Below are 21,486 nucleotides of genomic sequence, written 5' to 3' on the forward strand. Positions count from 1 at the left end.
ACAAGTTGTTTTTCTTCGAAGAAGTCTTTCGAGTCACGGGACCGAGTGACTCCTCCTTTTGTGTCCATTGCGCATGGGCGTCGACACTATCCTCGATTGTTTTTTTTTCCGCCATCGGGTTCGGACGTGTTCCTGTCGCTCCGAGTTTCGGAACGGAAAGATAGCTAAATTCGGAAGATTTTCGTCGGTATTGTTGCGTTCGGGATCGGCGTAGTTAGATTCAACACCGCATCGAAGATCGAAGAGCTCCGGTGCCCTTCGGGGTAGTTTTTCGATCCCCCGTCGGGGCCTGGTCGCCCCGATCGCGTGCTGAAGAACGCCAATGGAACGGACCCCGTTCCGTTTCTGTCCCAAATGCCACAACAAGTACCCCTATACAGACCAACACTTGGTCTGTAACCTGTGCCTGTCACCTGAGCACAGTGAAGACACCTGCGAGGCCTGTCGTGCGTTCCGGTCCCGAAAAACACTCCGAGACCGTCGAGCCAGAAGACTTCAAATGGCGTCCGCGCCGACAGCCCACCGAGAGTTCGAGGAACAAGAAGAGGAAGGTACCTTCTCGATCCACGAATCGGACTCCGAGGAATTCGATGACCCACAAACCGTGAGTAAGACGTCGAAAACAACACATAAGAAGATTGACAAGGCCCAGGGGACGCCACTGCCACCAGGCCATGGCTCGACCCATAAATTCGGTGACCGACCGTCGGCACCGAAAAAGGCCCAAACAGTGCCGAGACAGTCCGACTCCGGTCGAGACACCGGTACGCAGCCTTCTCGGGACCGAGAAAGTGCTGGAGACAAGCATCGACACCAAGATAGCGGTGTAGACACGGCTCGACGCCGAGACAGCGGCACCGACGAAGATCGACGCCGAGAGGTTTCGGCCCCGAAAAAAAGAAAAGTCAGCTCGGAGCCGAAAAAAGATGCAGACAGGGTTTCGGCGCCAAAACAACCTGCAACCGACCCAGTTTCAGGCTCTTATACAGAGGAGCATTCACTAACCTCCCAAATGCGAAAGCATAGGTTCGAGGAAGAGCTGCAATCTACCGATGTAGACCATACGCAAAAGCATATCTTCATACAGGAGGGAACAGGGAAAATAAGCACCCTTCCCCCTATTAGAAGAAAGAGAAGACTGGAGTTCCAAACTGAACAAACACCACAAACAAAGGTGGTGAAAAAGGTTACTCCACCACCCTCTCCTCCACCTGTAATTCACGTCTCACCAGCACAAACTCCATCACATTCCCCAGCTCACACCACCATGAGCCAGGGTGACCAGGATCAGGACGCATGGGACTTATACGACGCCCCAGTGTCAGATAACAGCCCGGAGGCATACCCTACAAAGCCATCTCCACCAGAAGACAGCACTGCGTATTCTCAAGTGGTGGCTAGAGCAGCACAATTTCACAATGTAAGCCTCCACTCAGAACAGGTCGAGGATGACTTTTTATTCAACACCCTCTCCTCCACCCACAGCTCCTACCAAAGCCTGCCTATGCTCCCTGGTATGCTCCGGCACGCAAAAGAAATTTTTAAGGAGCCGGTCAAAAGTAGGGCAATCACACCAAGAGTGGAAAAAAAGTATAAGGCGCCCCCTACAGACCCTGTTTTCATTACTGCACAGCTGCCACCAGATTCTGTAGTTGTAGGAGCAGCTAGGAAAAGGGCCAACTCCCACACATCTGGGGATGCACCACCCCCGGATAAAGAAAGCCGCAAGCTGGAAAGAGTCGCAGCACAAGCTGCAAACCAGTGGCGCATCGCCAACTCTCAAGCACTACTTGCGCGCTATGACAGAGCCCATTGGGATGAGATGCAACACCTCATTGAACATCTACCCTAAGACCTACAAAAAAGGGCAAAGCAAGTGGTTGAGGAAGGTCAAAACATTTCAAACAACCAGATACGCTCCTCCATGGACGCAGCAGACACAGCTGCAAGGACAATTAATACATCCGTGACCATCAGAAGGCATGCATGGCTACGAACGTCTGGGTTTAAACCAGAGATACAGCAGGCAGTTCTCAATATGCCTTTCAATGAAAAAGAACTGTTCGGTCCAGAAGTGGACACAGCGATAGAAAAACTTAAAAAGGACACGGACACTGCTAAAGCAATGGGCGCACTCTACTCCCCGCAGAGCAGAGGAAACTACGGCACCTTCCGCAAGACACCCTTTAGAGGGGGGTTTCGGGGTCAGGCCACACAAGCCAGCACCTCACAGGCAACACCGTCCAGTTACCAGGGACAGTACAGGGGAGGCTTTCGGGGCCAATACAGAGGAGGGCAATTCCCTAGGAATAGGGGAAAATTTCAAAGCCCCAAAACCCCTGCAACTAAGCAGTGACTCACATGTCACTCATCCCCTCCACACAACACCAGTGGGGGGAAGAATAGGTCATTATTACAAAGCATGGCAGGAAATCACTACAGACACTTGGGTTCTAGCAATTATCCAACATGGTTATTGCATAGAATTTCTGCAATTCCCTCCAAACATACCACCAAGAGCACAAAATTTATCACAACATCATTCCGAGCTCCTGGAGACAGAAGTTCAAGCACTATTGCAAAAGAATGCAATCAAATTAGTACCAAACACACAAATAAACACAGGAGTTTATTCACTGTACTTCTTAATACCAAAGAAGGACAAAACGCTAAGACCAATCCTAGACCTCAGGATAGTAAACACATACATCAAATCAGACCACTTTCACATGGTCACACTACAAGAAGTGCTACCATTGCTCAAACTACACGACTACATGACAACCTTAGACCTCAAAGACGCGTATTTCCATATACCAATACATCCATCGCACAGGAAATACCTAAGGTTTGTATTCAAAGGAATACATTACCAATTCAAAGTATTGCCTTTCGGTTTAACAACAGCACCAAGAGTCTTTACAAAATGTCTAGCAGTAGTCGCTGCACACATCAGAAGGCAGCAAATACATGTATTCCCGTATCTAGACGACTGGCTAATCAAGACCCATTCGTTATCAAAGTGCTCGCACCACACAAATCAAATCATACAAACCCTCTACAGACTGGGGTTCACCGTCAACTTCGCAAAATCCAACATCCTGCCGTGCAAAGTACAACAGTACCTAGGAGCCATAATAAACACAACAAAAGGAGTATCCACTCCAAGTCCACAAATAATTCAAAACTTCAACAACATCATACAACGCATGTATCCAACACAAAAGATACAAGCAAAGATGGTATTACAACTCCTAGGCATGATGTCTTCATGCATAGCCATTGTCCCAAACGCAAGACTGCACATGAGGTCCTTACAACAGTGCCTAGCATCACAATGGTCACAAGCACAGGGTCACCTTCTAGATCTGGTGTTAATAGACCGCCAAACTTACCTCTCGCTTCTATGGTGGGACAATATAAATTTAAACAAAGGGCGGCCTTTCCAAGACCCAGTGCCACAATACGTAATAACAACAGATGCTTCCATGACAGGGTGGGGAGCACACCTCGATCAACACAGCATACAAGGACAATGGAACGTACATCAAACAAAACTGCATATAAATCACCTAGAACTGCTAGCAGTTTTTCAAGCACTAAAGGCTTTCCAACCAATAATAGTTCACAAATACATTCTCGTCAAAACAGACAACATGACAACAATGTATTATCTAAACAAGCAAGGGGGGACACACTCAACACAGTTGAGCCGGTTGGCACAAAAGATATGGCATTGGGCAATTCACAACCAAATTCGCCTAATAGCACAGTTTATCCCAGGGATTCAGAATCAACTCGCAGACAATCTCTCTCGAGATCACCAACAGGTCCACGCATGGGAAATTCACCCCCAAACTCTGAACACTTACTTCAAGATCTGGGGAACACCTCAGATAGACTTGTTTGCGACAAAAGAGAACGCAAAATGCCAAAACTTCGCATCCAGATACCCACACAGGCAGTCCCAGGGCAATGCCCTATGGATGAACTGGTCAGGGATATTTCCCTACGCTTTTCCTCCTCTCCCTCTCCTTCCTTATCTGGTAAACAAACTCAGTCAAAACAAACTCAAACTCATATTAATAGCACCAACTTGGGCAAGGCAACCCTGGTACACAACGCTGCTAGACCTATCAGTAGTACCACACATCAAACTGCCCAACAGACCGGATCTGTTAACTCAACACAACCAACAGATCAGGCACCCAGATCCAGCATCGCTGAATCTAGCAATCTGGCTCCTGAAATCCTAGAATTCGGACACTTACAACTTACACAAGAGTGTATGGAAGTCATAAAGCAAGCCAGAAGGCCATCCACCAGGCACTGCTATGCAAGTAAATGGAAGAGGTTTGTTTGCTACTGCCAAATTAATCAAATCCAACCATTACACGCAACTCCAAAAGATGTAGTGGGTTACTTGCTTCACTTACAAAAATCTAACCTAGCTTTCTCTTCCATTAAAATACACCTTGCAGCAATATCTGCATACCTGCAGACTACCTATTCAACTTCCCTTTATAGGATACCAGTCATTAAAGCATTCATGGAGGGCCTTAAAAGAATTATTCCACCAAGAACACCACCTGTTCCTTCATGAAACCTAAATGTTGTCCTAACTAGACTTATGGGTCCACCTTTCGAACCCATGCACTCCTGCGAAATACAGTTCCTAACCTGGAAGGTTGCATTCCTCATCGCCATTACTTCCCTAAGAAGAGTAAGCGAGATTCAGGCGTTTACAATACAAGAACCTTTTATACAACTACACAAGAATAAGGTTGTCCTGAGGACTAATCCTAAATTTTTACCAAAGGTTATTTCACCGTTCCATCTAAATCAAACAGTGGCACTTCCAGTGTTCTTCCCACAGCCAGATTCCGTAGCTGAGAGGGCACTACATACATTAGATGTCAAAAGAGCATTAATGTATTACATTGACAGAACTAAAAACATCAGAAAGACTAAACAACTATTTATTGCATTCCAAAAACCTCATGCAGGAAACCCAATATCAAAACAAGGTATAGCCAGATGGATAGTTAAATGCATCCAAATCTGCTACCTTAAAGCTAAACGACAGCTGCCCATTACACCAAGGGCACACTCAACCAGAAAGAAAGGTGCTACCATGGCCTTTCTAGGAAACATCCCAATGCAAGAAATATGTAAGGCAGCCACATGGTCTACGCCTCACACATTCACCAAGCACTACTGTGTAGACGTGTTATCCGCACAACAAGCCACAGTAAGGCAAGCCGTATTAAGAACAGTTCGATGGCATATGTTGCTGCAGATACACATGTTTGGCACAGTCCGCTGCCTGGTGTTGGGCTCGGAGTATTACAAGTTGTTTTTCTTCGAAGAAGTCTTTTTGGTCACGGGACCGAAGGACTCCTCCCTCTTTGGCTCCATTGCGCATGGGCGTCGACTCCATCTTAGATTGTTTTTTTTCCGCTGTCGGGTTCGGACGTATTCCTTTTCGCTCCGTGTTTCGGTTCGGAAAGTTAGTCAGAATCTCGGAAGAAAGCGTCGGTATTGTTCCGTTCGGTATCGGGATAGTTAGGTACATCGACACCGATCATCGGAAGACTTTGGGGCAGTTTCGATCCCCCATCGGGGCCTGGTCGGCCCGACCGCGTGCGACATCGAAGCCGATGGAACGGACCCCGTTTCGTTTCTGCCCAAAATGTCACAGTAAGTATCCTTATACAGATCAGCACTTGGTCTGTAACTTGTGCTTGTCCCCCGAGCACAAGGAGGATACCTGTGAAGCCTGTCGAGCCTTCCGGTCCAGAAAAACACTCCGGGACCGAAGAGCCAGGCGTCACCAAATGGCGTCCACGTCGACAAAACAACGTTTCGACGACGAAGAGGAAACATTCTCGGTTCCGGAATCAGAATCCGGAGACTCCGACGTCGAACAACAGCAACAAACTGTGAGTAAGACGTCGAAAAGTAAATCCATCGACAAACCAAAAGCCCAGGGGACGCCACTGCCAACAGGCCATGGCTCGACCCATAAATCAGGCGACCCGTCGAAGGGGCCGAAAAAGGGCACGCCCATAGCGAAGACACCCGACTCCGGTCGAGGGACCGCCATGGAGCAACCTCGGAGCCGAGAAAGCGGCTCCGAGAGACAAAAACAAGATACCGGCACCGAAAGACATCGGCACCGAGAATCCATGCCGAAAGGAACAAAAATTCTGTTGGTGCCGAAACCGAAAAAAGATTCTCTCTCGGCGCCGAAAAATACCACACCTTCATCCTACTCAGAGGAACAAGGACTAAGTGGCCAAATGCACAAATTTGGACAAGAGCTCCAAAGTGTAGAATCGGACTACACACAAAAGAGACTGTGCATCCAGCAAGATACAGGGAAGATATCAACCCTTCCCCCAATCATGAGGAAAAGAAAGATCGGACTTCCAAAGGATGACACACAACCACAAGCCAAAGTGGTTAAAAAAGTCACGCCTCCGCCCTCTCCTCCACAGGCATCGCCGGCACAAACACCGCCACAAATGCACTCACCAGCGCAAACTACCATAAGTCATGACGATCAGGATCAAGACGCTTGGGACCTGTATGACACCCCAGTGCCGGATAATGATCCCGAGTCATACCCCACAAAGCCGTCACCGCCAGAGGACAGTACCTCATACTCGCAACTGGTGGCTAGGGCTGCAGACTTCCACAATGTCCAACTGCATTCCGATCCTATAGAGGATGATTTCTTATTTAACACCCTCTCGGCTACACATAGCCAATATCAATGTCTCCCAATGCTACCAGGGATGTTACGGCACGCAAAACAAATTTTTGAGGAGCCCGTAAAATCAAGAGCCATCACCCCAAGGGTGGATAAGAAATACAAACCACCACCCACAGACCCAGTGTTTATTACTTCGCAGTTACCACCCGACTCTGTGGTAGTAGGGGCAGCTCGCAAAAGAGCAAATTCACATACATCTGGCGACGCCCCACCTCCGGACAAAGAAAGCAGAAAATTTGACGCGGCAGGGAAAAGAGTGGCGTCACAGGCAGCCAACCAGTGGCGCATCGCAAATTCACAAGCGCTGCTGGCCAGATATGACCGCGCACACTGGGACGAGATGCAACTTCTCGTAGACCATCTTCCCCAGGAATACCAAAAAAGGGCGCAGCAAATAGTGGAAGAGGGACAAACGATCTCAAACAATCAAATCCGCTCTTCACTAGACGCAGCCGATACTGCAGCAAGAACAGTCAACACTGCTGTCACCATAAGGAGACACGCTTGGCTACGCACTTCAGGCTTCAAACCTGAAATCCAGCAGGCTGTCCTTAATATGCCCTTCAACGAGAAACAACTGTTTGGCTCGGAAGTGGATACAGCCATTGAAAAACTTAAAAAGGACACAGACACGGCCAAAGCCATGGGCGCACTCTACTCCCCGCAGAGCAGAGGCTCTTTCAGAAAAACTCCATTTAGAGGGGGGTTTCGTGGCCAACCCACAGACACCACCAGCCAACAATCAAGAACCACACCATATCAGGGTTCCTTCCAAAGGGGTGGTTTCAGGGGATATCGGGGGGGTCAATTCCCAAGGAGTAGGGGAAGATTCCAGACTCCAAAAACACCTCCACCTAAACAGTGACTTTCAAGTCACGCAACCCCTTCACTCAACACCAGTGGGGGGAAGACTAAGCCAATTCTACCAATCTTGGCAACAGATTACAACAGACAATTGGGTATTAGCAATAATCCAACATGGCTATTGCATAGAATTCCACAACTTCCCACCAAACATCCCCCCCAAAACACGCAAAATGTCACAACATCATTTAGAACTTTTAGGACTAGAAGTTCAAGCACTACTGCAAAAGGATGCAATAGAATTAGTACCAGTACAACAAAAAAACACAGGAGTTTACTCCCTGTACTTTCTAATTCCAAAAAGAGACGAAACATTGAGACCAATATTAGATCTCAGGACACTAAATACCTACATCATATCGGACCATTTTCACATGGTCACACTACAAGACATCATTCCACTGCTCAAACAGCAAGATTACATGACCACATTAGACCTAAAGGATGCGTACTTTCATATACCAATACACCCTTCTCACAGAAAGTACCTACGGTTCGTATTCAAAGGAATACATTACCAATTCAAGGTGTTGCCATTCGGAATAACAACTGCACCAAGAGTGTTCACAAAATGTCTAGCAGTAGTAGCAGCACACATCAGGAGACAACAGATACATGTGTTCCCTTACCTAGACGACTGGCTAATCAAAACCAACACAGTAAAAAAATGCGCAAACGACACCACCTTTGTCATACAAACCCTTCACAAACTGGGGTTTTCCATCAACTACACAAAATCACACCTAGAACCGTGTCAAACACAACAATATCTAGGAGCAACCATCAACACATCAAAAGGAATTGCCACTCCAAGTCCACAAAGAGTGCAAGCATTCCACAAGCTAATAAGTGCTATGTTTCCAAACCAAAAGATACAAGCAAAATTTGTGCTAAAACTTCTAGGCATGATGTCATCATGCATAGCCATTGTCCCAAACGCAAGACTACACATGCGACCCTTACAACAGTGTCTAGCATCACAATGGTCACAGGCACAGGGTCAACTTCAAAATCTGGTGTTGGTAGACCGCCAAACATACCTCTCGCTTCTATGGTGGAACAGCAAAAATTTAAACAAAGGGCGGACATTTCAGGACCCAGTGCCTCAATACGTTATAACAACAGATGCTTCCATGACAGGGTGGGGAGCACACCTCAATCACCACAGCATTCAAGGACAATGGGATATACACGAAACAAAACTTCATATCAATTACCTAGAACTGTTGGCAGTATTTCTAGCGTTAAAAGCCTTCCAACCCATAATAACACACAAATACATTCTTGTCAAAACAGACAACATGACAACAATGTATTATCTAAACAAACAAGGAGGAACACACTCAACACAATTGTGCCTCCTAACACAAAAAATTTGGCAGTGGGCGATTCACAACAACATTCGCCTAATAGCACAATTTATTCCAGGAATACAAAACCAACTAGCAGACAACCTTTCGCGAGACCACCAACAAGTCCACGAATGGGAAATTCACCCCCAAGTTCTGAACAAGTACTTTCAAATTTGGGGAACACCCCAGATAGATTTGTTCGCAACAAGAGAAAACTCAAAATGCCAAAACTTCGCATCCAGGTACCCACACCGCGAATCACAAGGCAATGCTCTATGGATGAATTGGTCAGGGATATTTGCGTACGCTTTTCCCCCTCTCCCTCTCCTTCCATATCTAGTAAACAAGTTGAGTCAAAACCAACTCAAACTCATACTGATAGCACCCACATGGGCAAGACAACCTTGGTATACAACTCTACTAGACCTTTCACTAGTACCGCATGTCAAACTACCCAACAGGCCAGATCTGTTAACACAACACAAACAACAGATCAGACATCCAAACCCAGCATCATTGAATCTGGCAATTTGGCTCCTGAAATCCTAGAATTTGGACACTTGGACCTCACACAAGAATGCATGGAGGTCATAAAACAAGCTAGAAAACCTTCCACTAGACACTGCTATGCATCTAAGTGGAAAAGATTTGTTTACTACTGCCATGCCAATCAAATACAACCAGTACATGCCTCTACTAAAGACATAGTAGGATACTTACTACATTTGCAAAAAGCGAATCTCGCTTTTTCATCTATAAAAATACACCTCGCAGCTATATCTGCTTACCTACAAACTACTCATTCATCGTCTCTATTTAGAATACCAGTTATTAAAGCATTCATGGAAGGGCTAAAAAGAATTATACCACCAAGAACACCACCAGTTCCTTCATGGAACCTTAACATCGTCTTAACAAGACTCATTGGTCCCCCTTTCGAACCCATGCATTCCTGTGAAATGCAATATCTAACCTGGAAGGTCGCATTTCTCATTGCAATCACATCCCTCAGAAGAGTAAGTGAAATACAGGCATTTACCATACAAGAACCATTTATTCAAATACACAACAATAAAATAGTTCTAAGAACAAATCCAAAATTTCTGCCAAAAGTAATCTCACCATTCCATTTAAATCAAACAGTAGAATTGCCAGTGTTCTTCCCACAACCAAATTCTGTGGCTGAAAGGGCACTACATACATTGGACATCAAAAGAGCACTAATGTATTACATTGACAGAACAAAGCTAATCAGGAAAACAAAACAACTGTTCATAGCTTTTCAAAAACCACACATAGGAAATCCAATCTCTAAACAAGGCATTGCTAGATGGATAGTCAGGTGCATTCAAACATGCTATCTTAAAGCCAAAAGAGAATTGCCTATTACACCAAAGGCACACTCAACCAGAAAGAAAGGTGCTACAATGGCCTTTCTAGGAAACATTCCTATGAGCGAAATATGTAAGGCTGCAACCTGGTCTACGCCTCATACGTTTACTAAACACTACTGTGTAGACGTACTAAATGCACAACAAGCTACAGTGGGCCAAGCTGTACTAAGAACATTATTCCAAACTACTTCAACTCCTACAGGCTAAACCACCGCTTTTAGGGGAGGTAACTGCTTTATAGTCTATGCCAAACATGTGTATCTGCAGCAACATATGCCATCGAACTGAAAATGTCACTTACCCAGTGTACATCTGTTCGTGGCATTAGTCGCTGCAGATTCACATGTACCCTCCCACCTCCCCGGGAAGCCTGTAGCCGTTTAGAAGTAGATCATAAACCTTAAACATCTGAACATTTGTAAATAATTTTTAGAAACTCTTATCATACATACATATTCACTCCATTGCATGGGCACTATTTATACCAAACAACTCCATCCTCACCCTCTGCGGGGAAAACAATCTAAGATGGAGTCGACGCCCATGCGCAATGGAGCCAAAGAGGGAGGAGTCCTTCGGTCCCGTGACCAAAAAGACTTCTTCGAAGAAAAACAACTTGTAATACTCCGAGCCCAACACCAGGCAGCGGACTGTGCCAAACATGTGAATCTGCAGCGACTAATGCCACGAACAGATGTACACTGGGTAAGTGACATTTTCATTGTTTCAGACTACTTCCACTCCTACAGGCTGAGCCACCGCTTTTGGGGAGATAACTGCTTACTAGTCTATGCAAAACATGCGTATCTACAGCGACAGATGCCATCGAACTGAAAATGTCACTTACCCAGTGTACATCTGTTCGTGGCATCAGTCGCTGTAGATTCGCATGTGCCCACCCGCCTCCCCGGGAGCCTGTAGCAGTTCGGAAGTTACCTTCAACTATTTGTATATATATCATTTCAACCTTATATAGGTACATACTTAGTCACTCCATTGCATGGGCACTATTACTACAATACAACTCCTACCTCACCCTCTGCGGGGAAAAACAATCGAGGATAGAGTCGACGCCCATGCGCAATGGACACAAAAGGAGGAGTCACTCGGTCCCGTGACTCGAAAGACTTCTTCGAAGAAAAACAACTTGTAACACTCCGGCCCAACACCAGATGGCGAGCTATTGCAAAACATGCGAATCTACAGCGACTGATGCCACGAACAGATGTACACTGGGTAAGTGACATTTTCATTATTTCACACCCATTTTTACTGCACTCAAGTAACTTATACGTCACCTATATGTCTAACCTTCACTTGCTGAAGGTTAGGTGCAAAGTTACTAAGTGTGAGGGCACCGTTGCACTAGCAATGGTGCCCCCACATAGTTCAGGGCCATTTCCCCGGACTTTGTGAGTGCGGGAACACCATTACACGTGTGCACTACATATAGGTCAAAACCTATATGTAGCTTCATAATGGTAACTCCGAACATGGCCATGTAACATGTCTAAGATCATGGAATTGTGTCCCCCCCCCCCCATGCCAAATCTGGTATTGGGGAGCCAAGGGAGTATATCCTCAGATTATTTTGGCACATTGTCACTAAAATAAAGTAACTTAATTTTTTAGTAACACTGAGTATTGTCTTTCTTATGATATAGTACCTATATGATATAAGTGGTATAGTAGGAGCTTTGCATGTCTCCTATGTCAGTCTAAGCTGCTCTGCTATAGCTACCATTATCAGCCTAAGCTGCTAGAACACTACTACTCTACTAATAAGGGATAACTGGACCTGGCACAAGGTGTAAGTACCATTGGTACCCACTATAAGCCAGGACCGGCCTCCTACAGGCCTGGTCTAACTTCAGCCTGTGGCATTCCCTATCTAGGGACTCCCTCCCCCCGTGTTGGAGTGGTCTGTCTCATAGGAGGTCATGGGTTTGGACAGATGAGGGGGAACCAATCCTTCCTCCTGGAGATCCTTCGCACCAACCGCCTGGGAGTGAAACTGGACCTACTGGTGTGTCCTACCTTTTCACTGCCATGAGCGCTCCCTGCAGAACTAGTATGTTCCCCAGATTGTTCCTGACCTTCTCCAGTGAAATCTAGGTCTTCCCTACCTAAGACTAGAGGGTCAGTCTCTCCTGCCTGCTCTTCCTGGCCTGCAGTACTCTGGCTATCAGCGTGGAGGAGCAATCGTAGGAGGAGAGATTTGTTGGGGTTTCGCCCTGTCTTTAGCCTTTCAAGCGCTACCATAAGTTTCAACCCAATCAACACATAAGTCAAGACAGTTATGTGACTCTTATGCATGATGACATCATGCATTGCTTATAGTCCCACATGCCCGTCTACAAATCCGCCGCTGCAGGAATGTCTGGCATGCCAGTGGTCTTAGTCACAGGGTCAGTCATAAGATCTAGTGTTGGTAGACAGCCGCACTTATCACTCTTTGCAGTGGTGGAACACACAAAATTTGTCAGAGGCAGCCATTCCTCGCCCCTGTTCCCCAGATCACTCTCACAAAGGGTTCCTCACAGGATGGGGTGCTCAAAATAAAGTACCTGTCTTTTTAGTAACTTACAGCCCTAAGGCTACTATACCGAAGGTGAGGGTATAGCTGCATGAGCAATATTCCCCTATAGTGTGTAAGTCAGTTGTTATACAAAAACAAAGAGGGAGAAAGAGGTTGTGGGGATGGGCTCTGTCCTCCTTATAGCCTATATAACATTACAACAGAGTCCAAGCTAAAAACTACCACAGGATGGATAGGAAAAAGGATTTTCCTGTCAAGAAAAACTCTCACCCACCAGGGTTACCCCTGGGTGGCATGCTTGATCAATGGATTTATTCCCGTTCCGCTACAGAGCAGGGCGTGCTACAACCTACAGGATACGTGGGAGCACTGATGTAGTCTCGTCAATGTGCATTACAGGAGAGATAGGAGTGGAGGGGTCTTGGGTGAGTTAAAAATACCTGTCTCCTAGTAATTCCAGTGATTTCATAGATCTCTTGGAGGTGGTATGATTAAAAAAAAAAGGGGGCTGCAGAAGTGGGGGATGCTATGTACCTGACTTCTAGTTTACATGTTTCAGAGCATTACCCCTAGGCTCCTCTTCAGGACCAAGGTGGCCTCCCTGGTGCCACTACTAGTTTGACTGCCTCTAATGTAAGCATAAATAATACATGCTCAGTGATAAGGTGCAAATTCACCTAGCTAATCTGGTGTCATAAGATTATACCTATTGTAGGAAGCCGGCTCTGTATATACTATCTCAAAGTGAGAGATAGTGTGCACAGAGTCCAGTGGTTCCCCAAGAGGCTTGACAGAGGCAATAATAGATAATACTAATGCTCTGTGGTAGTGTGGTCGAGCAGTTAGGCTTATCAGAGGGTAGTGTTAAGCATGTATTGACAGCACACAGGCAGTAAATGAGAACACATACTCAACGACTTAACTCCAGGCCAATAGGTTTTTATACAGAAAAATAGTATTTTCATAATTTATTTTACAAACACAAGATTCAAATTGCAGGTAAGTACATTAATTGTAAGGTACTTTGCATAGGTATCAACAGGACTTTGAATCAAAACAGTAATGTACACAGTTTGACATAAAATGGCAATAAGCTATTTTAAAAGTGGACACTGCAAAATTCAACAGTTCCTGGGGGAGGTAAATACAGTTAGGTTAATATGGTAAGTAAAGCTCTTACACGTTCACTCTCTGGGGCATAGGTAGTCTATAGTTGGGGGTTCAAGTCAACCCTAAACACCCAGCAACACATGGCTGGTCAGGTGCAGAGGTCAAAGAGGGGCCCAAATAACATAGGTTCCTATGGAGACAGGGTGTGCTCCGGTTCTAGTCTGCTGGCAGGTAAGTACCTGTGTCCCCGGGGTGCAGACCAGGGGTGTTTAGTAGAGCACTGGGGGGGGGTCCCAAGTAGGCACACACAGCACACCCTCAGCGGCACAAGGGCAGCCGGGTGCAGTGGGCAAACAGGTTGTCGGGTTTGTAATAGATTTCAATGGAGGGACCTGGGGGTCACTCAGACGTTGCAGGCAGGGAACAGGGGGTCTTTTCGGGCCAGCCACCAATTGGGCAAGCTGGAGGGCCGCCTGCCGGTCACTGCTGCACTGGTGGTCGGTTCTTTATGGGCCCGGGCCCTGCGGGTGCAGTGCTTCTTCCAGGCGTCAGGTTTCTTCATCCTGGGCAGTCGCATTCAGGGGGGTCCTATGGATTCCCTCTGCAGGCGTTGTCGTGGGGGTGCAGAGAGGTTAGCCCAGGGTGGACACATCGTCAGAGTCCCCTAGGGAATCCTCTCTGGGTTGTTGGTTTCTCTGGATACGGGCTAGGGGCGTCGGGTGCAGAGTGGTGGGTGACTCACGCTTCTGGAGTGAGGGGAGATTCCCTTTAAAGATGGTTTATTCTTGCTTGGTTGGACAGGTCCGCTGTCCAGGGGAGTTTCTTGGTCCTTTGTATGTTGCAGGGCAGTCCTCTGAGTCGGCAGCGGTTGCTGGGCCCGCAGGATGCGTTGCTGGTGCAGGTTCTTTGAAGTTGGAGACAGACCGGTAGGGCTGGGGCCAAAGCAGTTGCCGTCTTCCTTCTTCTCTGCGGGGTTTTCAGGTCAGCTGTCCTCCTTCTTTGTAGGTCGTCGGGAATCTGATTTCCTGGATTCAGGATCGCCCCTAAATACTACATTTAGGGGTGTGTTAGGGCTGGAGGGCAGTAGCCAATGGCTACTGTTCCTGTGGGTGGCTCCACCATCCTTCTACCTCCTCCCTCTGGGGAGAGGGGCACATCCCTATTCCTGTTGGACTAAATCCTCCAAAACAAGATGGAGGATTTTCTAAGGAGGCGGGGTCACTTCAGCTTTCGTCACCTTACGGATGGACCTGGCTGAGGGGGTGACTCCTCCTCGGTTTTCTCATTATCTACCCGGACTTGCCATCGGAAGAGGGGGCCGGGCATGTCCACCGGGCCTCTCCACTAGGTGGAGTGCCCTGGGGCGTTGTAACACCAGGCTTGAGCCTTGTCACCAGGTGTTACAGTTCCTGCAGGAGGAGGTGTGAAGCACCTCCACCCAGGACAGGCATTGTTCCTGGTCACAGACTGCACAAAGGCACTCACCCTATGTGGTCAAACTGGTCTGCCTAGCACTAGGGCTGGCATGCAGGGGGCATCTGTAAGATGCCCGCTGTGTGGATTTTTCAATAAATCCTACACTGGCATCAATGTGGATTTATTGTGCTGAGAAGTTTGATACCAAACTTCCCAGTATTCAGTGTAGCCATTATGGAACTGTGGAGTTCGTGTTTGACAAACTCCCAGACCATATACTCTATGGCTACTCTGCACTTAGTGTCTAAGAGTTGGCTTAGACACTGTAGGGGCATAGTGCTCATACAGCTACGGCTCTCACCTGTGGTGAGGGAATAGCTGCAAGGCTGTAAGGCCTGCTAGAGGGGTGACTTACTTATGCCACAGGCAGTGGGTTGTGGGCATGGCACCCTGAGGGGAGTGCCATGTCGACTTAGTCTATTTCTCCCCACCAGCACACATAAGCTGTGAGGCAGTGTGCATGTGCTGAGTGAGGGGTCCCCAGGGTGGAATAATACATGCTGCAGCCCTTAGAGACCTTCCCTGGCCACAGGGCCCTTGGTACCAGGGGTACCTTTTACAAGGGACTTATCTGTGTGCCAGGGCTGTGCCAATTGTGGAGACAAAGGTACAGTTTTAGGAAAAGGACACTGGTGCTGGTGCCTGGTTAATAGGGTTCCAGTACACTTTCAGTCAAAGGCAAAAGGTTAGGGGTAACCATGCCAACAATGGCATTTTCCTACACCTATTGTTTATGGTGTCCATCATTGGTACTCGGTTGTATTTGGACTGTCATATCATTGCTCCTCCGGGAGGGGTGTGTGCTTGTAGTCACACTTTCCTGAAAAGCAACACTCCTGCTCTGTACCTAATGCTCACCTCCTCTGGGTCTGAATTCAGATGTATCAATGATGGCCAATGAGGCCCTGGGTCTCTATACTAGAGCTAATGGGGACAGACATCTTCACAGATTCATTGACCTCATTTTCATCCTCTTTAAGAGACAAATAGTGATGTCATGGACATTCAACAGTGGTTGGGCACATTGCTAATATGGACCTGCTCAAAATGCTCCACATCCAGGGGGAGGGGCAAGAACTGGTGGCAGATACTGGGGCATATACCTTCCTAAGGTTGTGAGGAAACCACGCCCCATTACTAATACGAGAGGGTTTCCCGCCCATACACAGTTGTGCCTTACCAAGCAGCAGCAGTAGGATTGCAGACATGCATATACTGTGAGGGTCGATAGCCTGCTGCACTCATCGGTGTGCCCGCACACCATGCAATTAGGTACTCACACAACCACAGACATCCCTCCTTCTATATATTATTGATCATAACGCACAGAGAAGGCCTCCTCTGCACTTCTTACCCTGTGACTGAGCCCTAAACATTGACCCCTTCTCACATTGAGTCTCAACTACTCTACCAACGGATTTCCCAGTTACGCTTGTTAACGTTTTGTTATTTATGATTTCTTTGATATTATGTTGCACAAGACGGATGGCAGTGGCGATGTAACAAAGACATGGTTTCTTTTAGCTTTTTCCTGTGAAGCTAAGGCTCGTTGCTCTCCTGTCAGGTGGCTACATCCCTTACATGTCCTGCTCAACTCAATCAAACTAAACTTAAAAAAATAAAAATAAAAAATAAAAGACATTTACTCACAAATTATCTGGAAATAGTGTTATGCCATTTCTTGGTGGAATGAAAAAACTATTTCAGCAAGCAAAATACACATATCATTAACATGAGTGATTGCCACATTGTCAACCAGTTATCGGGTACCCCTGTTGTGCACCCAAAGACTGAGAATTCCAACAAGGGGGTGAACATTTTGTTTACCGTCCATGATGTACATACATTAAATTGAATGTGGCCTATAAAGCAACCTTGGAGTGAAAAAGATCAGCGTCCTGTGATTGTTCGTACTCCATGGAACATGCATACATCACTAAAATTACTTAATTTAAAGTTATTGTCAATGGTTCCTAGAATGTTATAGAGGACTTCGCCATAATAGTGTGTGTTTTTTCATTGTGTACGCACAGTGTTAGATTATAAAGCTTCCGAATATGGTAATGCAGTCAATGTGTGGGCTATATTGTAGAACTTGCATGCTATGTCAAATGTTAAATCCCTATATCACAAGTGGTGCTGGTCAATTATTGTGTCCTGATTGTTCTGGAATGCGGTCCTTTGATTCAATCATGCAGAGTAGGGAGACATGGTCCATGTACATAAGATATAAGTACGAGGCCAGTTCGCACTCAGGCACCTGGTTTGGTTTTAATATCCATATGAATATTAGGGACGTCATTCCAGTCTTGATGGGTGAGGGTCTCTGAAAATCTTTTTGTTGAGACTCCTGAATTTAGAATGTGTTTTCACTCCTGTTTTAAAATTTTAATTCATAAGTGTTCTTTTAACAGTGTAGTGTAAATGTGCTTCTAAATCCTCCCAACCTAAACCTTAATCGATTACCAGTACTTTTCATGTGTTACATATATTTTCCTTAGATAAGTGGAATATCTCTTAAAGAAGCGACCCATGCATAGTTTAAAATGTTTGGTAAGTGATCGCTTCTGCGTAAAACAGAATCCTGATCAACTTGTCCATAACAGCTGTGTCCTTCAGGAGCAGTATAAATTCAAAAACAAATCAGAATCTGCTTTTGCTGTTTATTTTATTTGTATCTATATCTTTTTTTCAGCTAAGCTTTTGTGTGTCAACCATTCTGGGAGTGCTAAAAGAGACCAGATGGCCAAGTGATCTGGAAGAGGCAAAGGCTGGAGCATTTGTGTGTGGTATGCTTCCTAATGGTAAACCACTGTATCGCAACCCCTGTGCTCGTCTGATTCTTAAAGTTCTTGACAACTTACTGATTCTCATAAAGTAAGTTCATTTTTTGCTATACCTAGTGTTGCTGCTTTCTATTTCACAGTTTTCAGGTTGGCTCCTTCATACATGCTATCATTACTGGAATGAATTCTGTTCCACTTCATGCCTCTTATTCTGTAAACCACTCTTACTGTTTCGTTTAATGCCCATACTATATAAAGTCCTAAATCGTGTCACATTAGTTTCATAGTCTCTGTTGCCAAACTCATGTTAAATACAAGCACTGTTATTATCTATGTTAGACCAAAGATGTCCTGTGATCAATATACACTATTCCACTTTTACATTCATCATGTCCAAGTTTGTTAGTTTGTTTTCTTCAAAGCTCTGCTTATCATATTACTTGCATATTGTCTGTGTTTTAAAAAAATGTAACCACACGGTCAAGGCACGTGTGGCTGTAGATACTCATGTTGTGCATACACCTGCCATCTATTGTTGAGCCCAGATGTGTGCAAGTTGTTTTTCTACAAAGTAGCCTTTCGAGTCACGAGGTAGAGTGATAAATCCAATGAGCGTTAACTCCACTGTTAATTGTTTTGCTCCTGTGCTCTGGTTGGACACCGTTGCAATGCTCTTTTCAATTCACACGTTACCTTCTGTCCTTTGGTGTTGTACTTCGACCCCATTCCCCTACTTTCCTTTACAAGTCGACATTCAAATACTTTGATTGAGCTGCCTGTATCGATCGTGACCCCTTTGGGGCCTCGCCCATCAGGACCTGCTCCATTTCATCTCTCCACCATGCCTTGACTGTGATGTAACAGATGCCTTTTCGCTACTGTCCTCGCTGCCATGCAAAATACCCTTGGACCGATCTTCATCAGGTCTTTAATTTGTCAGTCACCTGAACACAAGGCTGACTGCGAAACATGCTGCTCCGTCTGCTCCAAGAAGGCTGCTTCTTCGCGACTGCTGCACCTGTTGCCTCAAGATGCGCAGAGGAGCGTAGAAGATACATTAGACCTTTTTGGTCCCTGCGATGTTGAGGGGTAAACAACACACAGAGGCATCAGCTACAGATGAAGAGGCTTTCTCCCTTGAAGGCAGCTCTGGCTCCGACTTGGAGATCAACCTGCAGATCGAGGACCTTCCACCTGCTCAGCGGTCCATAAGTACGACACACCCCTCCCCCTCAGCACCATCCCAAGCAGCCTTCTGCCAAAAAGCATGCAGCCCTTCTGGAACATCAGAGACAGGCTTTTGGACCGCCACTGCTTTTGAGCCATTGTTGCACCAAGCAGCTGCTTTGGATGCCTCACCCAGACCCGGAGGAAACCTGTTGGCACAAAGAAGGTTGGATAGTACACCCCCCCCCCCCCCCCCCCCCCCCCCCCCCCACCCCCACCCATGGATACCCAGAAGACTGGAGTACCTACACCAGGGAGCCCAGGTGCATATGGGTGAAGTGGCGTCAGAAACCTTCATTTGAGTCATTGCAAGCCTTGATAGTCCACGGGTCACAACAGCAGCTGGACAATGTCAGTGGAACCCAAGGGTGGATTCTGGATGAGAAGAACCTGAAAAAGAAGAGGACAGTGTCCAGACCACTTGGAGATGTAGGAGTAGGTAGGCAATGCCAACACTCTTGGAGGTGAAGTTCCTGCTGGGCAGTGAAGGAAGAAGTTCACATACGGAGTCCAGGGGATGTAGGAGATCCTTGGAGTCGCCCCCAAGCTGTCCTACGCTGGTCGTGGTATCGCAGGAGGGTCAGTGGCCAGCACAACCGCTAACGAGTCTTGGCAAAGGCAATTAGTTGTTGCAAGAAAGATTGTAGGTTTTTGAGGGCCAGCAAGTTCCTAGTGACTCGACCATTGGAGAGTCATAGCAAGCCTTCAGCAGGAAGGAAAGCCAGGCGAAGTCGGGGGAGCCCCCATGAGTGACCCACTGGCGGCAGGGACAGAAAGTCCCAGGGAGGCCTCAACAGCACAACAAAACAGGAGTCCCACGTCACAGGAGCCGCAGAGTGGAAGCTGATCTTTGAGATGCAGACTGCTGGAGGCTGGGACTTCTTGGAGCCTGAAGATCTCATGGAGGAAGAGTCGTCAAGCCTTGGCAAGAGCAACGGTTGTAGTGCACCGGGGTTCCATTCCATTAGCTGCAGCAAGGGCCCATCGTCTCCCAAGTTGGTCAGAAGACCTTGGGGACCCAGAGAGGACCACAGAACCACCACCTGTGTTTCAGAGCCTTTCGATGTCCTTTAGACAGCAAGATGCTCCAGCCTTCTTGCTTCTTGGATGTAAACCCGAGGCCTTGTGGCTCTGGAGGATGCACAGCCACGGATCTTGCAGAAATCTTGCAGGAGCTGGAGAAACAATTTGCAGTGGAGGCCCTCCCAACTGAATACTGACTTGTTTCAGTTCCCAAAGCAGACTAGAGCTGGTTCTGGAGGCCAGGAACAGAAGATTTCTTGCAGATAATTCCTTGTAGAGTCTTGCTCGATGAATATGAGGACCCACCATCAGTAACCCTATGGGGGTGGGGGTGTGGCCGTGGTCCGGAACATGGCGCACGCTTAAATGACTAGCTCCGGAGGGGCCGGCTGAAAATCTCCTAAAAATCGCCCAGGCCATCCCTCCTCGAGGTGCGGGTGCAGAACGACGGACGGACGGACGTGCGGTGCAGCCGAGCCTTGACCGCAGTCCCGGAGCGGGCTACGGGCTGGATCGGACCGCCCGACGCGAGAGGAAGCCTGCGACCCCTCCCTTCGTTTGGAGCCGCGGCCCCGGGTGAAGACACGGGCCGCGTTGGGAGCGGAATGGGCAGCCCAGGCTCAGCGGCAGCCGTGCCTGGGTCTCACAGCCAGGCTGAACAGCCCGGGGGCGCCTGACGGGTGCGGAGGGCCTTGGTGGGTCCTTGCCCCAATAAATATTTTTTCTTCCTCTTCCTCTTGGAGCCGGCTCAAACACATGGAGCGGCGGCACGCGGGAGATCCGAGGCGGCGTCGAGGAGGCCACCTTGGGAGCCGCTGGGGGGAGTGTCAGCCCCCAGGAGTTGCCCCTCAGGGGGAGCGCGCCCAGCTAAGAGATTGCGACTGGCTACCTAGCATGGTAGAACTGGGGAGATGCTGGAGACCCGAAGGTGCCACCG

General features: G+C 47.2%; 1 protein-coding gene across 1 annotated transcript in view; it reads left to right on the forward strand.

Moving 5' to 3' along the window:
• The window catches only part of LOC138296834 (exportin-5-like), a 723,294-nt gene that overhangs the window by 379,660 nt on the left and 322,148 nt on the right, over window positions 1-21,486 (forward strand). The window contains exon 19 of the mRNA XM_069236301.1: window positions 18,209-18,390. Within this exon, the coding sequence (XP_069092402.1) occupies window positions 18,209-18,390 (182 nt within the window). The remainder of the gene's footprint in view (window positions 1-18,208; window positions 18,391-21,486) is intronic.

This window comes from Pleurodeles waltl, chromosome 5 (genome assembly GCF_031143425.1).
Source record: "Pleurodeles waltl isolate 20211129_DDA chromosome 5, aPleWal1.hap1.20221129, whole genome shotgun sequence".
Taxonomy (NCBI): Eukaryota; Metazoa; Chordata; class Amphibia; order Caudata; family Salamandridae; genus Pleurodeles; species Pleurodeles waltl.